Source organism: Taudactylus pleione, unplaced genomic scaffold (assembly GCF_031769625.1).
Source record: "Taudactylus pleione unplaced genomic scaffold, aTauple2 ptg000041l, whole genome shotgun sequence".
In the NCBI taxonomy this organism is placed as follows: Eukaryota; Metazoa; Chordata; class Amphibia; order Anura; family Myobatrachidae; genus Taudactylus; species Taudactylus pleione.
Window position 1 is genome coordinate 69305880 of NW_028284443.1, and position 20501 is coordinate 69326380.

The 20501-nt window shown below is 44.3% G+C and overlaps 1 protein-coding gene and 1 non-coding gene across 12 annotated transcripts in view; both read left to right on the forward strand.

The window, feature by feature from the left end:
• The window catches only part of MYCBP2 (MYC binding protein 2), a 339358-nt gene that overhangs the window by 304502 nt on the left and 14355 nt on the right, over positions 1-20501 (forward strand). For all 11 annotated transcript variants that reach the window (XM_088459230.1, XM_088459176.1, XM_088459189.1 and 8 more), the window contains 4 exons: positions 4578-4643; positions 6836-7075; positions 7650-7739; positions 7850-7930. In XM_088459230.1, coding sequence (XP_088315356.1) covers positions 4578-4643; positions 6836-7075; positions 7650-7739; positions 7850-7930 — 477 coding nt within the window. The remainder of the gene's footprint in view (positions 1-4577; positions 4644-6835; positions 7076-7649; positions 7740-7849; positions 7931-20501) is intronic.
• Positions 15697-15810, forward strand: LOC148538243 (U5 spliceosomal RNA). The gene has a single exon (XR_015872967.1). It is a non-coding gene; the product is annotated as a U5 spliceosomal RNA (small nuclear RNA).

Here is a 20501-nt window from a genome sequence, read left to right on the forward strand (position 1 = left end):
CAGATCCTGAGCACCGAGTAATTAATTTTTCCTCCCAGAAGCACAGGCTTCCCTATACCTGAGCACCGATAGGTCATTTCAGTTTGGTGCCCTGAAGAGGGCAAAACACATGGAGGTTGCTGCTAAACAGCTTATTTTATTTTAACTACTTTTATTTTCTTCTCTGAGCGGGCGGTGTGTAAGCGTCAATTTCACCTATTCTGAACACAGCCTCCCTTAAAGATCCCAATGATAGATTTTAGAAAATGCTCCAATTTTCTATCTATGCTAATGCAGGCGCTGCCATTCGTCCAGCCCTTGTGTCCGCTTTGGTTGCCAAGGCCTTGGGCACTGGATGGACTCCCTTGAAGGAGGACTCCATAAAGGCACTGACAGGTTTAAATTTCTATCCAGGGTGGACCTCATTTGGGAACCCCAGTATGTATCTGGACGAGGCAGCTATTGATTTGGGCCTTCTCGTCTCTAAGATATCTGTTTCTGCGGTGGCCGCTGGAAGTGCCCTTTTGGCTACTATGCTGTAGCCCGGACTCAGATTCCAAGAAGACACTAGAAGCTCTCCCTTATCAGGGTGAGGTCTTATTTGACTCAGAGCTAGATAGGCTAGTGGCTATAGTAGCAGCATCTAAGACAGCCTTCCTGATTCCACGGCTCCCGAATATCCAAGTACCTCCTTTCAGGCCTTTTTGTCTGCAAGGAAAGGTGAAGGTGCAGTCCTACTCCAGATCTCAGAGTTCCTCTTCCACACTCTTCCAAGCGCTGCTGCCGGCAATCCTGGGTCGCCTGTCATCCGACTCTTAAGTCTACATACAGGCAGCAAGCCTGCCGCATGACGTAGCAGGTCCCCACCCAGGATTTTCCGGCATGAACGGCTGTCTTCTGCTTTTCTCAGACATCTGGCTAGGCACTACTTTAGACTTGTGGGTAAAGGGCGTAGTCTCCAGAGGGCTAAACCTTTTAAGAAAGGCCTTCCCTCAGATTCAGAAAAAGCAGAGGACATCAATTCAGTCTCTTTTGGCTGCTCATGTGATTGTCCTAGTCCCTCCTGCTCTGCAGGGCATCAGATTTTACATCAATCTCTTCTTAGATCAAAAGCTGGACAGCTATTTTTCCCTTATCCTCAACCTCAAGTCCCTCAACCCATACTTCAGGGTTCCCAAGTTTTGGATGGAGTCACTTTGCTCCATCCTTCTGACTGTGGAACCAGAGGACTTTTTGGCCTCCCTGGATGTTCAGGATGCATACTTAAATGTCCTTATCTGGGGGGTACCATCAGAGATTCCGCAAGTTTGTGGTTGGGGCAGACCATTATCAGTTTCGAGCCTTACCTTTTGGGCTTTCAACGGCTCCAAGAGTATTCACAAAGATTATCGCCGTGATGGCAGCTTTACGCAAGAACAAGGGAGTGCGCATTCTCCCATATCTGGGGACTTACTCCTCCTGGCTTAGTCTCCGGAGATTCTTCAGGAGCACCTTTTGTCTCACAATGGAGGTTCTTCAGTAACAATCTCTAGCGTGCAGCTGGCTAATGTGTACATATGTCTTGGCTAACCGACAGCAGTTAGGATCCATGTTATGTTGATACAATGCACAGGAGTCCAGCTGATAGTATGATATTACTGAGAGGCAGTGACTGCAGCTAACCACAGTCCTTAACGTACAACCGGCTAATGTGTGCATATGATTTGGCTACCCGACAGCAGTTAGGATCCTTACTATAAACTCGATACGACAAACATAACTTCTGTAGTGAACAAGATTTTGTCTTATAGCGGAATGTTATTAGTGGTCAATCATAGTTTCCAAAGTACAGCCAGCTAACGTGTGCATGTGACTCGGCTTAGAACTTCAGTTCTAGGTAATCTGGTCTTCATCTTCGACACAGTGGAGTTTGTACAGTTCCACTCCAGGACTTTGCAGTCGGAGCTCCTTTCCATTTCGAATAGGTCACACACTCAGATTCGGTCCTAGTTCCTGACGTTCTCTGGAGTCGTGTCACTCCCTACTGTGGTGCCTGCAGACCTCTCACTTGGGCAAGGAATGTCAATTTCTGATTCAGGATTAGACTCTGCTTTCGACAGCCTCAGGGGCTAGGGAGCAGTCACTCTTACCTCAGCCTTCCAGGGATGATGAACGGTGCTGCATCCCAGCTTCCCATCAACATTTTAGTGATCAGGGTGATATACAGGACCTTGTGCTGTCCATAGATGTTTTTTCCTCTCATATCTCACTTCTTCGGTGTCCCTACTGCTTGGGTCCTCCTAAAGCAAGAAGGAGGAATGACCATCCTGGTCGCTTCGGATTGGCCATGCAGGGCTTGGTATGCGGACCTCATGCGGATGTTTGTTGCTCCCTCTTGGCGCCTTATTCTCAGGCCGTACCTTCTCTCTAAAGGTCCATTCCTGCACCAGGATCTTCCTCACCTTTTTGATGGGGTGGCTGTTGAGACAGCCCTCCTGAAGGCCAGGAATTTCTCTGATGTTGTTATGCGTATGATGCTTTGTGTCAGGAAACCTGTTTCTGCTAAGGCGTATCACCATATGTGAAGAGCCGCCTTCTCCTGGTGTGTTCTCTGGAAACTGGAGTGTCTGGTATTCCATCTTTCCAGGTTTCTATCTTTCCTGCAGGCAGGGTTGTTTATGGACCTCTATCTGTCTTCTCTTAAAGGTTCAGGTTTATTTCCAAAGACTGATTGCATCCAACCCCCTTAGTCTAGCCGGTTGCCCCTTGGAACTTGTTTCTGTTGCTCCGGGGCCCTTCATACTCCCTATGAGCCTTTGTAATCGATGGACCTCAAATGACTTACGTGGAAAACTGTTTTCCTCCTGGCCATCCCTTCGACTCTGAAGGTTTCGGAATTGAGTATTCACAATGACACGGCTATCCTGTGGACCACTTGGACTTTCTTCCAAAAGTGGTCTCCCAGTTTCAAATTAAACAGGAAATGGTGGTCCCCTCTCTTCCTGTTGAGGACCAGGGAGATCTTTAGTCCTTTAGGTCATCTCCGTATTTATGTAGGTCCAAGGATTTTCGTAGTACGGGCTCTTTTTATGCTCTATACCATTGTTAAACTGGGTTGTCCTGCTTCCAAGAAGACAATAGTCCATTGGATTAAGGCAGTATTCTGTCAAGCTTCTACTTAGGAGAACATACCTGATCCAGAATTGGTTGTCTGCCTAATCGACCTGGTCGGTTGGGACATCTTCGGCACTTGGTTTAGAGCTTTGGCGGAAGTGCTTTGCAGGGCTACCAGGGGGTACTTGGTGGACCCCTTTATCAAGTTCTACCATTTTTACACCTTTGCCTCTAGGGACGCTAGTTTCGGGCAAAGGCTCCTTCGTAGAGCAAATTAGTTGACAGCTTTGTGATGTCCCCAGTGTCCCCCATAGATGAAAGGGAAAATGGGATTTTGGTTTTTATATGATAAACCGTTTTCTCCAATTCCATGGGGGACATTGGATACCCTCGCTTACACTCCTCGCTTTTGGGGGACATTGGATACCCTCGCTTACACTCCTCACAGCTAATCGTCCTTTCAGTGTGTGTGCCTGGTTCTCCTCTTCCTCTCTGTCCTTTGGACTTTGCTAGTGTAAACTGACTGCCTTGGATAGGGGAGGAGGAGCCTGTGCTGTCTGAATTTAACTTATTGCCCAACTCCTCCAGCACAGCTCTACCCAGTGTCCTCCATGGAATCGGAGAAAAGGATTTACAGATGTGTCCTCATACAAGTAGCCTCAAAACGCCATGCGGCGCCTGGCGTGAGTGAGCTGCACCAAGCAGTGTAGCACCTTTTTTTGTGTATTTTTCACTCAAATTGATGCGACAAAACTGCTTTATAAGACTGCACTTATTAATTTGATATTGGACACTTGTATGTTTGTGTGTGACTGAGTCTGATTCTGTATATCGAAACTTAGAGTGAAGAAAGAGCTGCAGCCACTGCACGGTAGCTCTTTGTATACAGATTCAGACTCAGTCGCACACAGATATACAAGTGTCATATCCGAGTAATCAGTGCAGTCTGCACAAGCTGAGTCGCACGAGGCCGAGAAGGGCTGCTTTGCGTGATTGCGGCAATAGTGTATGAGGACACATCTGTATCGGATAAGAACCAAATCCCGTCTTGCACAGACAGGAGATTTCATCAGAAACTTGAAATTTGTATTCTATTTCTGTGAATCCTGTAGAAATAATCCTCTTGTGTGAGTTTGTGCAGATTTATTCTCCTTTTATTACTGCACACTAATGATAGAGTATACCAAATACAGTTTTGGTGTGCAGCTAATCAATGGTTTTCTTCGGCTTGCAGAAAACTATTTGACCCCTGATCACACATGTTTCATGCACATAAATATGGTTTCCCAGGCACCACTTAATTTATGGCTAAAATCTTTGGTTGCCATAATGTGCATCCTCTAAATAAATATAATATCTTAGTTATATTATTATTATTGTCATTTATTCATATTTATTATGTAACCTTATTTTAAATATTCTCAACTTTGCAGTATACATAAAAATATTTTACTGTCTGTTTATATTCACTGTATACAACATGACAACTTGGTTTGCTTTTTCAGAACAAAGTCACGTCAATGACATTTTTATGTGGGAAGACTGTGGAAGACCTATGTAGAATTAAACAGGTAAAGCATGTTGCTACAATGTGTTTTTGTATGGCTGTATGGTTTGTCATTAAAGAATTGTTTATTTCAATACAAGCAATGGCCAAAAGCCTGTATTATTTTGTGACTACACGCTTAGTATAAATTCACTGTTTCTTGAATTACTTCGCTGGGGAAACCCCTTGGATGTTATGTTATAGGATACCATGTCACACACAAGCACAATTGTTTTATTGAATAATTGCATTTGTAACCTTTCAAAATAGATTGACTGTTTACATGAGTTTGGTACGGGTTAGCCGGCACCCAGGATCCTGGCGGTCAGAATCCCAACAGGGTTAGGATACCGACACCTGGTGGCAAGTTTCCTAAACCTAAGCTTCCCCTCCCCCAGAGCCTAAACCTATTCCTCCTCCCCAGTGCTTTATCGATGTGTGTACCCAGCGATGTGGCATCCAACATATCGGGCGGCCGGTACACATTACACGACCTGGTGCCCGATATGTCGGCCGCCAGCTCCATTCACCTGCCTGGGGTCATTCATCACATTGACAGATTGTACTCCAGATCTGTCTATGCGATGAATGACCCCACGGTAGCGTGCAAGGGCCGATATAGTGGGTGTACACTTGTCGAAGTAGATGATATGTCCGCGACCTATCACCTAATAAAATATGTATACTCTAAAACAGCTGTGTACTAAGTGCACAGCACTAGACTCTACTAGTATCCAGCTATGTGTGGTCAAAAGACCCACAGCAGCTATCCCTTAGGAGAGATGTGGGCTTACCGTATAGGAAAGTACTTAAAGAAAGAATCAAAGGAAACGCTTAGGGTTTCTAAAACCGTTATATCCAAAAAGAATAATTAAATGTAACAATAATTTGTTTTATAATTCTCAGTATTAGTAATCTAAAAATAAGAATACATAAAAAAAATAAGAATTATAAACATTTGCAATAATACATGTCAGCTGACAAAGTTAGAAAACTCCTTGAGTATTGCAGGAAAAAGTCAGATGTATTATGAGCACAAATAGGTTGCATAAAAAAGGCAACTTAGCTGCTGCTATATTTGTGTTAGGGATCCTCTGAATCATAGGACTGTTATAGGATCTTTGAGTACTAGGAGTCTTCTTATGTATGACCAGATATTTTTGTCAGGTATACACCTGAGCTGTGCAGGTTAGGGCAGTGTCGGACGGATGATCCGGACAGCAGTAGCCGCATGTGGGACTTACATCAATAGCGAGCAGTCAGTGGTGTATGTCCAGCAACCTGTTGCAAGGAACCCCTGTGCTGGAGGAACTCCATGTTGCTGGACAAACACCACCGACTGCTAGTACTCAAAGATCATATAACAGTCCTGTGATTCAGAGGATCCCTGAATCAACTATCTTTCCTAGTGGCATAGGATCTACCTGGACACAGACCGAGTATAGAGATCATACTAGTGGTGAGATCTATTTTTACACACATTTTTTAACAGTGCACTGTAACTAATGGGACATTCTCACTGAAGTTTCATGATTAAATGACTATATCAAGTTATATTATAATATAAAGGCTTGTTTCAATAACACAAATAGAGTAACAACTAAGTTGCCTTTTTTATGCAACCTATTTGTGCTCATAATAAATCTGACTTTTTTTCTGCAATACTCGAGGAGTTTTCTACCTTTGTCAGCTGACATGTATTACTGCAAATGTTTATAATTCTTATTTTTTTATGTATTCTTATTTTTAGACTACCAATACTAAGCATTATAAAATAAATTATTGTTACATTTAATTGCTAATTTTTGGGGGATATAACTGTTTTAGAAACCCTAAGCGCTTCCCTTAATTCTTTCTTTGTTTCTGTACTGACCTATCACCTTATGTTTACCCTAATCCTCCCCCTAGTGCCTAACCCTAAGCCCTAACCCCCTACTTAACGTTGGGATGCTGGCGCTGGGATTCTAACTGGTGTCGGGATTCCGGCACTGGCATTCTGAGCGTCTGCATCCTGACAGCCAAGATTTAAACTACATCCTGTTTGCATTATGTCTGAAGAGCATTTCACGGTCTGTATGTTTTTAATTATTTGCAATATTCACGTATTGTACTTGATGACCTCTCAAAAAAAAAAAAAAAAAAAATCCTAAATTCTTGTTGCTCTATAGTTGAACTATAGTAGAACTATGATAGTAATGTGCGTTTTATCCTTACAAGGCTGACCTGGATACCAGACACATTGGATGGGTAACCAGTGAGTTTCCTGGAGGGGATAATCATATAATAAAGATCGAGATGAAAGGTCCAGAGAATACACTGAGAGTGCGACAAGTAAAGGTGCTCGGCTGGAAAGATGGCGAATCCATTAAAATAGGTGGACAGATTTCCGCCAGTGTGGCTCAACAAAGGAACTGCGAAGCAGAGACACTACGTGTGTTCAGGCTAATAACGTCACAGGTTTGTTCTATAGATAAATATAAATTCATCACTTCAGATTAGCTGTTGTTTGGAAGAAGTTTTTTATATTGTGATTTATAGAAGGACATTTGTGTTCTTTTTAGACCATCTATAATAGTCGTCTTATGAGCACATTTGTTCTTTATGGGTGATAGACTATAGAGAACAAATGGGGTTATCCAGTTACCCACTCTCCCATTCACTCAGTTGCTCTCTGAATTTGATGATTTTGTCTTGCAAATTCATATTTGTCATTATTGCGCGTGTGTATGTAGCCTGCTTACCTCCCATTGTTGTAACACCCTTTTCCCCTAACACGCTTTTTTTGTTTTATGTATCCCCTGTTCCCCCATTTTTTAAATAACTTTTAATAAAAATTGAGTTAAAAAAAAAAGTACAAAAAAAGATGTAGGAATAGGTACTTAACAGGTCCTCAGTAACCTGCCAGTAATCTACCTTCTGGGAGTGTATTGGTAGAATATTTGTCGCATGTGTTTTAATAGAAAGTTGCAGTGAGTGTGTTTTTTTTTTTTTTATAATTTTGTGTAGGTAAAATGTTCACTTATTTATACAGGTATTTGGTAAGCTGATCTCTGGAGATGCAGAACCTACACCAGAGCAAGAGGAAAAAGCTCTGCTGTCTTCACCTGAAGGAGATGAAAAGGTACATTGCTGCTGTGTTCTAACTAACATAAGGTGGATGTTGCTGCTTTGGATGAGAGAGATGTGTATATAGAAAATTAAATACATAAGTTCTCTCATGTCTTTTTTTAGGCGACATCTGATGCTGACCTGAAGGAGCACATGGTTGGCATTATATTTAGCAGGAGTAAGCTTACAAACCTACAAAAACAGGTATATTTATACGATGGGAATGAGTATTTTTAGCCTTTTTTTTCTGTACTGTTTTAATTAAATATGTTTATATGATTTCAGAAAAAGTAGTGTTCACTTTTTTTTTTTATATATATATATTCAAATTATGACATCAGATTTGGACAGACCATAAATCTTATCTGCTGTACATCTTTGCTTCGTACCTACAACACTGAAAAAGGAAATGCAAACAGAAAATAAAATGCACTTTTTTTTTCTAGACATGGAAAATTATGTATTATTATAGGCAACAAATAGGAAATTGTAATCAGAAAAGAACACCACATACCCCCCTTTTTTTTTGATTTGTAGATAAAAAAAAAAATATCCGCCATAGACAAAATATACATTTATTAAAATTGTTTGTCTGTTTATTGTGTCAATTATTGTGACATGTTTGTAGTTTAAGCTCTTTCTTTGTTCTCCCTTCCCTGTTCCTTTAAAGCATGGGTGGAGAACTTGGAATGCAGCTATTTACTTTGTTGAAACAAACTTGTTGCTTTCTGCAAAACAGATAACCCGAAGGTCCTGCTGAAAGACAAATGCGCTTAAATGTCTCTTAACCATAAGAGTTTATATATTCACATAATCTCAGTTATTCTATATGAATTTAAAAACTTAATGAATATCTACTTTAATTATATAGACTAATTATTACATTTAAAATGTCCTAACCAGACACAGTTAATACACTAAATGAATATAACTTGTAAACAATGGGTAAGATGGCTTCAGTCCCAGGAAAATAATAATAGGTGCACTAATAACTAGATCTAAATTGCTCATATCATTGTTATCATTTGTTAAAAAAAACTTGTGTTACTCTCAAGTTTGAATGCTGGAAAATGTTATATTTTTTTGTTTTAAATGTTCAAAATGGCTAGCGTTTATTTTGTCAGTTTAATCTTGATCCTATCTCTATTCATTGCTAAAGGTTCTCTAGCAGGTTGTATCTGCACAGGACTGTCATCCAGTGCTGCGTCATGTATCTAGCATAATTGGATTTTAATTGTCTAGCACAGTGATTCTCAAACTCTGTCCTCAGGACCCCACACAGGTCACATTTTCCAGGTCACCCAGCAGGTGCACAGGTGTATTCATTACTCACGGACACATTTTAAAAGATCCACAGGTAGAGCTAATTATTTCACTTGTGATTCTGTGAGGAGACCTGGAAAACCAGCAACGTTTGGGGTCCTGAGGACCGAGTTTGAGAACCTGTGGTTTAGTACTTCTAGCTTTTCACACTAGTCCAGAGGTTCCCAAACGCGGTCCTCAAGGCTCCACAACCGTTAAAGTTTTAGAGATATCCATGGTTGAGCACAGGTGACTTAATTAGTACCTCAGTCAATTTGATTTAACCACCTGTGCTCAACCTCAACCATGGATATCTCTAAAACCTGAACTGTTGGGAGCCTTGAGGACCGTGTTTGGGAATATTTGGACTAGTCAGTTGAAATCCGATGACACTGCATTGGGTGCCACAAGTAAGAAAAGTGCTGCTTTTATGCCCAACCTACTGAATAGGAAGCAGAAAACAGGATTTTGGTACTTACCGATAAATCCCTTTCTCCGATTCCACAGGGGACACTGGAGTTCAAGACAGTGGGGTATAGACGGTGGTAGAGCAGAGCCTGGCACTTTAAATAAATTTGGAAGTGTGACTGGCTCCTCCCCCTCTATGCCCCATCAGCCCCAGTTTAAGAACTGAGCCCGAGAGGAGACGGAGGACAACAGGAAAACGAGGAGAAGGAGAAGACCACAGAACGGAACAAGACCGAACGAAGGAGAACAAAGGAAACCACTGCAGGGAATCATGCAGTCACACAACCATAGAAGGAACCAAACAACTGGCAGGTACGCAGCGCTGGGCGGGCGTCCAGTGTCCCCTGTGGAATCGGAGAAAGGGATTTATCGGTAAGTACCAAAATCCTGTTTTCTCCTTCATCCACTAGGGGACACTGGAGTTCAAGACAGTGGGGACGTCCCAAAGCCAACCTCCCGGGTGGGAAGCGCAGAGAACATGCTGACCCCTAGGCCAACTGAAACAGGGACCGCCAAAAACCAGAGGTTCAACGGAAGACAAGAGCTGAGGATCAAATGTCGTGAGCCAGGAGGCAATCAGAACTCCTTGTGGAACAGACACAGAAATTCCACAACTTACAGCGTAAATAGAATGGAATAAGCGTCTAGCGAGAAAACACCCTCAGAGGAGAAGCATCAAAATGCTGTAAACTCAGCTACAAAACAGACCAAGCCGGACTGTTGGGAGCAGAGAACTCCAACCCGAATCCATATGAGAAGGGCAGTAACCCGAGAACAAACTCGAGAAAACTGTACCAGATTCGGAAACGGGAAGCTGCAACAGTCGCAGATAACAGAATACCAGCACTGTTGGACATAATCATAAAGATACTATAACGATACCAATCTACAGAAACAAAGTTGATCCTGTCCACAGACTCCTAACAAAGAGTATGCAGAGAGGTAAAAATCAAGGCCGAACAGTCACCACGAACCAGCCTGGAGGTCCGACTACTACAAGTTGTAAACCAGCGGAAGGAAGAGACCATAGAAATCTCCAACGAGTTACGATCACACTGGGAGTGAGGCCGAGGCAGCTTCGAGAGGATTGAGATTACAATACCTTTCAGAGGGTCAGACAACAGAACAGCCCATTCCGAAAACAGAGTAGAAAACCACGACCGAACACCTGTGGCTGAAAAGAAAATCACAGCCACAAACTCCAAAACAACAGACAACTCCCAACATGATGGAAGAGCGTAGTCAAACTGCTGGCCTGAACATACCCTAGTAGTTAAAGAGCACAGCTGCAACAGCCACCCAGGGAGAGCTACCAAAATAGGTAAGCATTCCATACTGCAAGGCTAGAGTACTAGGACAACCCTGAAGGTACCAATCAGGTACCTGTCAATGTGATGAAAACATCAACAATACTGAATAGAAAATCCACCAGGCCCCCTGCGTAGGACATAAAAACTGTCACACTTTAATGTAAAGATGTGCACTAGTTCCAATAGAACATTGTCACTAATCTTATGTTGAAACTATGCACCAGGGAAGCTCTAAAGTGTACAGCCGACTGATTTAAAGAGCGGATGGCTGCTAGGAACGCAGCTAGGGTGTATAAGAGAGAATAACTTATGCAATGTCAGGTTTGGCATTAGTGGGGAAAGCCCGCTTACCTGTGAGCATCCAGAAACCCTCTGGACGCTATGTAGAATGTCACTGACCTTTTCCATCTCCCAGCAACCTGCCCTGTCAGGTATAGGGAGTAGCTTCAGTGGGCTAAGACCCGATGCTCCACAGCACGGACTTCAGTCTGGAGATGTTGCAGTAGAAAACACTGTATAAACTAGCAAAATGTTAGTGGAGACAGGAAGGTAATACAACAGGACTCTCTATACTTGAGCTTGTTATATCAGGGATGTGTACCCATTATAGACTTTATACATATACCACAAAACGGTATGCTAGTGTAAGTATCAGTACATTAACACTTATAATGGAGAAGTGCGTATTACGCCCACCAATCTAATACAACCCAGGCCTGACCCTGGCTATATCGGTGGGTGGCCCTAGGCCTTCAGCCCTGAGGACGGAATAGAACCTGGATTCTCTATGTACAGATAGAATGTACCTAAGGGCCCTTTAGAGACTCATTTTATTAAAATATGCGACAAAATAATAATATGGAGTACCGGAATCTATACCGAGAAAGGCACATGTACATAGACAGAGTGCGTTAGTTATCCCAAGAAAAGAAGGAATATATCTCTGGTGATAACTCCAAATAGGCTTAAACCCCAGGTTTTGCCTATTAGAAAACATCCATACCAGGGATGGGAATAGATCAGTATATATACACACACACACATACACATGTACATACAAGCAAACATAGTTGCATGAGAAGGCCATCTCTTTGAAAGGAGGAGTGGTGCCAACACAGCAAGTTTACTTGTCAGATTCCTGCACCGGACGATCAGCATGCTATCTATCTATATCTATATATATATCTATATATATATATATGTCCTTCATACTCAGTGTCTTATAAGTTTGCTACCAAGTGCAAAGTTGTACTAATCATGGAGCCCCCTAAAGGGGGGCGCCATAGATAGGGACTGACCAAAACAGAACTACAACCCCAGGAGGATGTAAGTACATATCTCTATACATATATACATACAAGAAGGCCCCAGTAATGTATAGGGTTCATAATAGAAGCAATGCTTTAGGGAATTGTCTATCACTATGTAAGCTGCAGAACATGACTCTAGTCTATAGAGCCACCATTTCATATATATACATATACACACACACAGACATGGATAAGCCGACAGCTTTAGGTAATCCTAGGAAATATAGGTGTATGTATGTGTATATATATATATATATATATATACACACACACACACACACACACACACACACACACACACACCCACCCCCCCCCCCCCCCCCCCACATACAAAACCCCAGGGAGAGAAGTGTAAAGCGGAGTTATCGTACCAACTACCGCATCAGGAGAGACCATTCTCTGATCGCAGAATCTTTCTTTTAAATATGCTAGGTACCAGACATAAAACTGATAACAGATCCTACCTCTGCCTTTATGGTAAGGATAAGAAGCGATATAGATTGTATGTATGTATATACATATATATATACACACATACATACACACACAACACACACCTCTCCACACATCCATATGCGTACCTACATACAAGATTGGTAGGTAACGATAATATGTAAAATTAGAACATGAGCAATAGTTAGAGCCATGGAAGGAAGGAACTGAGCCCACAGGACTAACTCCAGCATGTGTATGTTCTATAGCAAGGCTTAGGATAAATATATGTGGCTTACCTCAATGCAGGGAGACTGCTCAAGTGTCGCGTGTGGCCGTCATTCTGTTACGGTGTAAGGGGCAGGATATTGTAGCAGCGTGCTGTCCCAGACTGGTATCTCATGGAAACCTGCGGTTACTCGTGTGCTCATCTTCTTAGTTGAGCTATATTTGTGTGCAGAAGATTAACAATCTACCTACTAAAGGGATTACTGCCCCTGAAAAGTGAGCTGTGTACTAACAGAGTCCTCCCAACATATTAAAAGGGAGACCTGTCCCTTGGGGAAATCCACAGCGCACTACCCCCATCTAAACAGGAGATAAGGCCTGTCACTTAGAGAAGTGGGCATCCCAGCCTCTAATGCTGGGCCACAGGGATGGTAAGCCCAGTCTGGGATTCCCGTTCCTGATATGGATGATTCGGGAGGACCAGACCCAAGGCCTGCCCCCTCAGTCAACACTGGGTTGAAAACCAACCCAATGGGGAGTACTGCTGAAGTGTGCACTGGAACACTTGCCATCCTTGCATAGAGTGCTAATTAACCTTTCTGGAATAAGGCTTGTCCAACAACACACACCTCTCCACTAGACTACCCGATATAGATATATATATATATATATATATATATATATATACACACACTACAACCCCAGGAGACATGCGGGACTTAAGGGCACACGTCACTGTGCCAGCCATATATATAATCTATATATATCAAGACCTCTTTGCAGCGGGACAGTAGGCGCTTAAACGTCATTTATACTGATTCACGGCCTATTTCCTCTTGCTGACTGCCTATACACCCTATTTCTCCTTCATCCACTAGGGGACACTGGAGTTCAAGACAGTGGGGTATAGACGGTGGTAGAGCAGAGCCTGGCACTTTAAATAATTCTGAAGTGTGACTGGCTCCTCCCCCTCTATGCCCCATCAGCCCCAGTTTTTAGAATGTGCCCGAGAGAGCCGGTCACATAGGGCTGAGCTCCAGCCCACTCTTAGTATTTTTTCTTTTATTTTCCTTTATTTTAATTTCTAGCTTTCACAAAGCATTGAGGACAGGCTGACAGAGTACTGCGTCTGTCAGCCTGCTACATGGAGGCATCAGGTGACCCGCCACCACTAAAAAAAGAGTGCGTGTCGGAGTCCCAGGCACCCTGGCAGTAGCTCAGGGAGGACACGCCACAGCTTAATATAGAGGCTGTGTCCGTGCTTCCGAATGCCTAGCCGCAGCCCTGATGCCAGCAGTGGTAAGTATAGCTCTGTTCCCCTTATGGGAAACGGAGTTTAATCTGCGGCCCCTCCGCCCCCTCCCAGGCTCATGTGGCATATACTGTAGTATATCCCCTCCTGGAATCCTGTAACGCCGCTAGCGTTATTACAAGGGGCGGAGCTACCGCGCATAGAGCGCGGATACCAGTACAGGGAGACTGTTCAGACAGTCTGTAATGTTGCTGCCTAGCAGCATGCCTGATCCCTGCACGATGAGCGCTGTCTTTATAGAGCCTGACAGCGCTCTGTTTGCTGCTCTCACGAGAGCCGAATCTTCCCTTTGCTCTATCCCCACGAGGAGGGAGCCTGCCGCGCCCCGCTACTCCCATAAGGGAGTCTACATAGCACCAATTGGCGGGGCTTAGGGAGCTACTCAGCGCGGCTGTTCCCTGCCGCGCTGGTGCTTGTAGGAGCGCTGGCTTCTGCACACAGCCGCCAGGGAGCGAGGCTGTTATTCACAGCGCTCTCGGCTGCGGGTTGCGGCGCCGGTGCTTGTATGAAGATTGCACCGGCGCTGTCTATTTCATTCCCGCTCCACCACTCGCTTTATGCCTGCTATACATTGTTTGCGCCCCGCCCGCTTATTATAGTAGGGGCAGAGTCTACTTCATGCTGGCTTGCACAGATGCCGCCATACTCCAGGAGTATTATTAGCATATGCACCTGCCTTAAAAGGAGCCGGGGCTTATTGCCAGCATCACCTGCATCCTCACTCTGGAGTTGTGTGGGGGGTGCAACCCTTAACAGGGTTGTGGGTTTTATTCCCAGTACGCCCTAGCTGTTTGGAGTTTGTATGTTCTCCCTGTGCTTGCATATGGCCTCTACCGTTTTTTTCTTTCCTTAAGCCTACAGCACCTGGTCTTATTAGGTTTAACGGCACAACTGTGGAGTTTGTACTTTAACCTGCAGTCCTTATAGAGATCTGGCTCTGCCTCATCTCGGTTATATTGCAAGTAGTTCCCCTACGGAACTGGGCAGTGTACTGGTTTAATATTATATAATAAAAAAAAAAAAAAAAAGGACCCGCCGCCACTATTATAGAGTGAGTGTCCGGGTCCCAGGCACCCTGAAGCACGGGGAGGAACATGCCACAGCCTAATATAGAGGTTGTGTCCATGCCACTTTGCCCACCACATATCTATCAGCGCCTACGGCCACACGCCCGATCTCGTCTGATCTTGGACGCTAAGCAGCGCCAGGCCTGGTTAGTACTTGGATGGGAGACCGCCTGGGTATTCCAGGTGCGACAGGCTTATTACATTGAACATCTGGGGCAAATATGCTTGATGTGTAACAGAATAATGCAGTGTGTTTCTTGCATCTATAGCTGCCAGAGATCACTCTGCCTAAATAGTTGGGGCCACTGTTCTGGCTGCTGCCAGAAATGACGGTTATTGCATATCTTTAACCCAAGGTTAGCACAAGGGTGCGTCCCATCCCCAGGCTTATGCCTCACATTGGCTCGCCTTAAGAATGAGCCGTACTCTTCTCATGCACATATGTGGCTGCACATATGTTAAATCTCAACAGCCTTCGGTGCTTACCTTAGAAGGTATGCATCTGTGCATCTATAGGGATTTATATCTTATTTATTCCCTTATACTGTGGTTTCTCTTCAGATCGAATAAATCTTTCGCCTTTTACTTAAGATTTCCGTGGAGAGGAACAATCATGAGTTTCATGTACTTTTTGATGCCCGGCAGCTGCTGGGCTGCACACACAAGAAGTAACGTATGGCCGTTGTAGTGGTTGGCATTGCTGTCTCACATCACTGAGGTCATCTTTTGATTTCCATCATCTGGAGCCAGAAGGGCACACCTGATAAAGCGAGTACACCGGTAACGGAAGAGTCCCAGGATCGCAATCAGTCTGGGATAGTACGTTGCTAACATTTCCTGCCCCAACACCGTAGCAGAATGACGTCCACGCGCGGCACATGAGTAGTCTCCCTGTGTGGAGGTAAGCCACATGTATGTATATACTTGTATTTTGTACTAACCCTGCGTTTAGACCTGGGGCTCAGTTCCTTCTAACTATTGCCCGTGTTATATTTTTCAAATTATATCGCCACCTACTAATCTTGTATGTAGGTACGCGTAGGCATGTAGGGATTTATGTATGTGTTAAGTATATATATGTGTGTGTGTGTATATACAGATGTATGTGTGTGTGTATATGTGTATATATATATATATATATATATATATATATATATATATATATATATATATATATTGCTTCTTATCCTTACCATTAAAGCAGGGGTAGGATATGTTCTTATCAGTTTTATGTCTGATACCTAGTATATTTAAAGAGGATGCTGCGATGGGAGGCTGGACTCTCCTGATCTGGTAGTTTGTTCTATAACTCCGCTTTACACCATCTCTCCCTAGGGATTGGGTGGTGTGTGTATATTATGTATATAATTATGGATATGTGTAGGTATTCCTATACTTCCACATTCATTAAGATACATCTTATTCCACGTCTGGAAAGCTGCCAGGGTTTACCAGAAGCTGTCGCTTATATCCATACATATTATATGGTGGCTCTATAGATTAGAGACATGTTCTGCAGCTTACATAGGATAGTCAGAGACTCCTACGGCATTGCTTTTAGTATGGACTCTATACATGTCCAGGGGCCTTCCTGTATGTCCACACATGTATATAAGGATATGTACTTACACCCGCCTCGGGTTATAGTCCTGTTTCCATCAGTCTATATCTACAGTGTCCACTTCAGGGGACCTATTAATTACAACTACACTCTAGGGCGCACTTAGTAACAAACTTGTAAGACACTAGGAATGCAATGTGTGTATATATAGATATAGCATGCTGATCTCCTGGTGCGGGATATGTGTATGTGTGTATATGTATATATATATATATGTAATGTAGCGTGCGGATCTCCTGGTGCAGGAGTTTGACAAGTATGTCGGTACTAACTCTTCCTTTCAGAGAGTTTGCCTTTTCATGCAGCTATGTTTATATGTGTGAATGTGTATATATACTGATATATTCCCGTTCCTTGTATGAATTTTCCTTATAATTGGAGAAATCTGTTTTTGCCCCTGACTGGCGTTATCACTACAGATATATCTCTTCTTTACTTGGGATAATTAACGCATTCTATGTCTATGTACAGGTACCTTTCTCGGTATCGATTCTGGTACCTTATATTATTGTCTTGTCACATATCTCACTACAATAGGTATCTGTAGGTCCCTTGGGTACATTTCCTATCAGTACATAGAGAATCCAGGATCTATTCCATCCTCATGGCTTATTTAGTTAATTTACATGAGGCCTAGGGCCACCCGCCGATATAGGCAGGGTCTGGCCTGGGTTGTATCAGATTGTGGGCGTAATACACAATTCACCATTATAAGTGTTAATGTAAGGATACACTAGCAGACCGTTTTTGGGGTATGTGTAATCTCTATATGGATACATATCCCTAATGGAACAGGCTCAGGTATAGCGTCCTGTTGTACGACCTTCTTGTCTCCATTAACAATTTGCTAGTTTCTACAGTATTTTCTTCTGCAGCATCTCCAGACTGAAGTCCGTGCTGTAGAGCATTGATCTTTGCCACTGAGGCTACTCTCTGTACCTGACGTGGTGGTTTGCTGTGAGATGAATAAGGTCAGTGACATCCTACATAGCGTCCAGAGGGCTTCTGGTCGCTCACAGGTAAGCGGGCTTACCCCACTAATGCCTCGGCAGATGCTTTCTTTTTCATGCATCCTGACATAGCTGTTGTTCTCTCTTATGCACCCTAGTTGCTGTCCTAGCAGCCTTCCGCTCTTTTAAATCAGTTGGCTGTACACTTTAGAGCTTTCCTGGTGTGTGGGTGCATAATTGCAACATTGAGATTTGTGACCCTATTCTACTGGAATCTGTTGGGGTTATGGACTGAAGTACATCTATGGGCTAATGCACATCTTTACTATAAAGTGTGACAGTCTCTATGTTCCATACAGGGGGCCTGGTTTGTTTCCTGTTCAGTATCTGTTGATAATTCAGCACACTGACAGGTACCTGAATGGTACCTTCATAGTTGTCCTAGTGCTTTAGCCTTGCGGATGGGATACTTCCCTATATTGGTAGCTCTCCCTGGGTGGAGGTGGCATCCGTGCTCTTTTTCTGCTAAGGGTATCCTGGGTGTTTTCATACTATGTTCAGGCCAGTTGTTGGTACTGATTACACTCTACCATCATGAAGGAAGTTGTCTGCTGTTTGACAGGATGGGTGGTACTGCCGTCTGACCCACTGGAAGGAATTGTAGTCTCAATCCTCTCGTATCCGCCTCTGCCTCATGCCAGTGGGATCTCCACTCGTTGACAACTTCTATGGTTTAAACCTTCCACTGGTTACCAACCCTTTAGTAGTTGGACCTCGAGAATGGTTCAGGGCGACTGTTAGGTCGTGATTCTTGCCTCCTTGTTTGCTTTGTTAGGAGTCTGTGGACAGGTCCAGCTCTGTCTCTGTATATTGGTCTCATTATACTTTTATCTATATGATGTCCCGCAGTGCTGGGATTCTGCTGTCTGAGACTGTTGCAGCTTCCTGTAGTTGTCGCTAATACGGTTTTCTCGAGTTTTGTTCTCATGTTACTGCCATTCTATGGATTCTAGTTGGGGTTTTCTGCTCCCAACGGTCTTGCTTGGTCTGTTTTTGGCTGAGCTTACGGTGTTCTGATGCTTTTCATCTGCGGGTACTCTCTCTAGCCGTATTCCATTGAATTTACGCTGTAAGTTGTGGAATGTCTGTGACTGTTCAGCAAGGAGCTCTGATTGTCTCCTGGCTCTACGACATGCCTCCAGTCTTGGGCTGTCCCTGTTTCGGTTGGCCGGGAGGTCGGCAAGTACTCCGCGCTTCCCACCCGGGAGGTTGGCTTTGGGACGTCCCCACTGTCTTGAACTCCAGTGTCCCCTAGTGGATGAAGGAGAAAACAGGATTTTGGTACTTACCGATAAATCCCTTTCTCCGATTCCACAGGGGACACTGGACGCCCGCCCAGCGCTGCGTTCCTGCCGTTTTGTTGGGTCCTTATCTAGTTGTGTGACTGCATGTGTTCCCTGCAGAGGGTTCCTCTGTTCTTCTTCAGTCGGTATTGTTCCGTTCTGTGGTCTTCTCCTTCTCCTCATTTTCCTATTGTCTACCGTCTCCTCTCGGGCTCAGTTCTTAAACTGGGGCTGATGGGGCATAGAGGGGGAGGAGCCAGTCACACTTCAGAATTATTTAAAGTGCCAGGCTCTGCTCTACCACCGTCTATACCCCACTGTCTTGAACTCCAGTGTCCCCTGTGGAATCGGAGAAAGGGATTTATCGGTAAGTACCAAAATCCTGTTATAGGATTACATATACATCTACATACACACACACAACACTTACATATACATGTGTTGCAGAAGTGAAGGGAAAGCCTCTTACACTGCGCTAGGGTAGAAGATTATACCGCGCTGTGTGCGCAAAATGTTGTTCCCTTGGCTGTGGTTTCGCTAGATAGTAGGTAGGGACAGTGGGAATCTCGTTCATCCATTCATGCGCGTCCCTGGTTACCATACGCTGTCCCCTCAACAGAACCGCATAAAGCGGAGTCTTAGTGCACCCGCAAGCGCGAGGTTGGGGGATGGGCAGCAATAACCATCAGTGCAGCAGATGTTGGGGCAATGAGCTATACTGCTATGGAGGGCGCCGAAGCGCTAACACGAATGCCCCGAAGTAGCTAACGCCGGAGCATATAGATTAAAGCACCGCCTCAGCAGACTAACAGCTACGCTGTTAAGCGACTATCTATATGATAGCTCCAGCGCTTTCAGTAAGTGACAGCGCAGTCAGCCGCCTGTCACTTACCTGTGATACAGTGAAAGGAGCTACAACACCCATCTCCCCATTTTGGGGGGAGGGGTAGGAGACCCGGACTCAGCCAGCTACACCTGGCGGCGGGCCCCGTACTTTCAATATCTGTCCCGAGTGGGAGTGTGTCAGCGCTGTGCTGCATGACGGACCCCTCTTAATAAAAGAGGGAGTTGATTTTACTACCCTAACGAGGGAAGCGGGGCTCTCATGCAGGCGCTGGTCCGCGCTGCATACATCAATGTGTGTAGCGTCGGGACACGGGGAGCGCTCACGAGTGAAAACTCGGCTCTTAAAAGAACACCTCTCCTGCTAAGCAGGAGAGGAGAGCATATCCTGTGCAGGCTGCCGTAGTGCTACTGGCGCTGTACCTGCTGCTCCAGCATATCCCCTCATGAGGGGGAGGTTGAAACATATGGCGCCGCTGTGCAGGACGCGCCATAACTGTTTTCGGCGTGTCTCAAGCTGGGTCCGTGCGCTTATGAAGTTATGAGCCACGGCTGCCCGCCTTACAAACCCCGGGAGGGCAAGCGCTAC